Source organism: Wasmannia auropunctata, unplaced genomic scaffold (genome assembly GCF_000956235.1).
Source record: "Wasmannia auropunctata unplaced genomic scaffold, wasmannia.A_1.0 LD336024.1, whole genome shotgun sequence".
In the NCBI taxonomy this organism is placed as follows: domain Eukaryota; kingdom Metazoa; phylum Arthropoda; class Insecta; order Hymenoptera; family Formicidae; genus Wasmannia; species Wasmannia auropunctata.
The window spans coordinates 68,230-71,180 of record NW_012026866.1 but is presented as its reverse complement, the minus strand read 5'-3'; the positions used below and the strand labels follow the sequence as shown (position 1 = coordinate 71,180).

At 31.3% G+C, this 2,951-nt stretch overlaps 1 protein-coding gene across 1 annotated transcript in view; it reads left to right on the top strand.

Moving 5' to 3' along the window:
- The window catches only part of LOC105452936 (kinesin-like protein KIF19), a 44,215-nt gene that overhangs the window by 6,989 nt on the left and 34,275 nt on the right, over positions 1–2,951 (top strand). Inside the window, exons 2-4 of the mRNA XM_011694494.1 lie at positions 990–1,061; positions 1,217–1,312; positions 1,413–1,616. Coding sequence (XP_011692796.1) covers positions 990–1,061; positions 1,217–1,312; positions 1,413–1,616 — 372 coding nt within the window. The remainder of the gene's footprint in view (positions 1–989; positions 1,062–1,216; positions 1,313–1,412; positions 1,617–2,951) is intronic.

Genomic DNA, 2,951 nt, shown 5'->3' with positions numbered 1-2,951 from the left:
TAATATTGTTCAAAATCTTTATAATAATTTCTTCCCAAAATTAATAGTAAGTTCGTAATAGAAATTCTATTATGAATCAAAATGACCTTGCATTCTCCCGCTCCTGTCGAAAACCATTCATCTTCCAATGTTGATGCAATATTGCTGTAATGATCTGTGCCGTATGGTTTATGGTGGAATATATTTTGGCAAAACCAAGCAGAATTTCTAGAATTCGATATTTTAGAATGTTTAACAGATTTTACTATTTAACTTTACTATTTAACTATTAGATAATTAATTTACTATTAGGTTAATATTTTCCAATTGGATCTACAAGATATCTAGTTAAAAGAAACGTGCAACCAGAATTTCGATTAATGTTAATCGTAACGCATTCTAACAATTTTATGTCATTAACAAGAAATTCTGATATATTTAACAGGATGGAATTAATCATATTCATCATAAAAATCTTACAAGAATTCTGATTCATCCATTTTCGAACTGACATACTGGTTGAATCTATCAGATTTCCAGTTAATGCAATTAAAATCATTTTCCATTGTAAAAATAATTAATTGAGATCGACCGACTAGCACTAGTCAATCGACGATGTATTGGTTTGGCCAATAATTTCTCAAATTTTTGGTTGGGGAAGGCAATTGTTCTATTCAATATTGTTGCAATTATATTTACCCCTATGTAAAAACAAAGCATGTCAAAGAAGTTTGATGACGCCTATCATAAAAGTTGAGTCCTTTTCAAAATATTTCATACATTGGATTCGTCAGCAAATTTTTAACATAGTAAAAAAAAAACACGTTTTTAAGGCAGTTTAACTACATTTCTCTCCTAAATTTGACGTGATACAGTATTTTTTGCGGATTTTAATTTGGCGTACAAAAAAAAACAAAAAACTTAGCCTTGTGTTTTAAATCACAAAAACAGATCTGTGTTATTTTTCGAAGTAGTCATCATTATCATGCACTTTTGTCTTTTAATTATAGGTTGCTATTCGTATTCGACCCTTGGCTCCAAATGAAAGTGGTACCAGATGTTTGCACGCTATTAATAATAAGGTAAATTCGCAATGTCAATTTCATCATTTATTTCATAATTTATTTATTCACTGATCTCCATTCACTGAATTTGAACAAAAGTAGATATATTTACTTTTATTAATTTAGTTCAAATTTATATAACTTGTGAAAATATCTCGCCTATAAATTCGCAGATGGTGATGCTGGAGGATCAAGATAACGATAAGCAGAAACGTGCAATGCCGCGACAATATCTTTATGATATGGTTTTTGGAGAATCTTCAACACAAGTAAATTAATTATTCATTTAAAATCAATTGTTAAAAAACAATTTTCTGTTATATAGAGATTTAAACAACAATTTATTTAAAATGTATTGTTATATTATAGGAAGAGGTCTACGAAGGTACAACGAAAAATTTAGTGCAGGATGTTCTTAATGGTTATAATGCGACCGTATTTGCATATGGTGCAACAGGCTCGGGAAAAACACACACAATGGTTGGAACATCATCAAATCCTGGAATTATGGTGCGTGCCCTAAATGACATATTCCTGGCGGCCAAAAAATTGTCGGACAACACGGAATTTACTGTAAGTTCCTTGAAAAGAAATAGTTCTTTTCAATTATTTCTTTTCGATTTAGTTTCCTGTTTATAACAGAATCTGTCGAACGCAGATTCTGTTACATTTCTCTATTTCTGTCGACAATCGTGTCAAACTGTATATTAAAGTTTACTTGTGATTTTTAATTAATTGTCATTATATTATATTAGATTTCTACCAGATTTATTGACATTTTTGTATTAAATCTGCAACTTTTCTAAATAATAAAGGCCGGGCATAGCGGAATAAGCATATAAAATCTGCCCCCGCACCAATCGAGCTCAAATTGGTCATTAGTTGACACCCCTGGGATGTAAAACTTCCCCAAAAATTAGCCTTAAAATTGCATTTTTTTGGGAGTTATGGAGAGGGAAAGCAAAATAAAAAATATGTGATTTTTCTCGAAAACAGCTGGATCGATTTTAATGAAAAAAATATATGTTGTAAACATTGTTTAGATAAGTTTAAGAAATTTTTTGTAATTTTTATGATAAAAATATAACCGATAAAAAATTTTTGTATTTCTTATGAATTTTTTTTCTTTATGTTTTTGAGTGACCACTTTTATATTTTTGCAAAAACGTCTCTAGATTCTCTACTTTTTACATATATTTTTTTCAAATCGATCGGAGTGGTGAAACATTGTTAAAAATAACGATTATTCGCGCAACGCTGCGCTACGCCGCGCGCTACATTCGGCGCGCTGCGGCGCACGACAGTCGTTGCCATGGGACTTATAATATATTAGCCTTATTGCAGTGTTGCAATGTTTAATTGCCAAGAAAATTCATAGAAATAAGGATTTTATTATTGCCTACACATATTTATGTAGTCAATATTATGGTATAATAATATGTATATAGTAATATATAGTATTTCCATTAAAGACGTCTGCAGTTAGCCTATAAACTTATAGTTTCCGGAGTTTACCACGAGGAAGTACGTTTTTGCAGTACGTTTTCAAACTCCATATTTTCGGGGTGCTTTTTTAACATGAGTCCCCTCGCCTCTCACGTTATCTATATTTATTATAGTGAAGACGATTAAAGACGTTCTCTTCAATTATTGTGAGAGGCGAGGGGACTCATGTTAAAAAAATACCCAATAATAAATATAGATAACGTGAGAGGCGAGAGGACTCCCGTTAACAAAGCACTCATAGTATTTCCCAAGGTTGGCAAATAACGCGTTACTTGTAACGTCGTTACCGTTACAAGTTACCGTTACAATTACTTTTTTTCAGTAACGAATGGGTAACGACGTTACATTTCCTTATAAGTAATGTTAATGGTAATACAGTTACATTTTTTGGATAACGGTAAC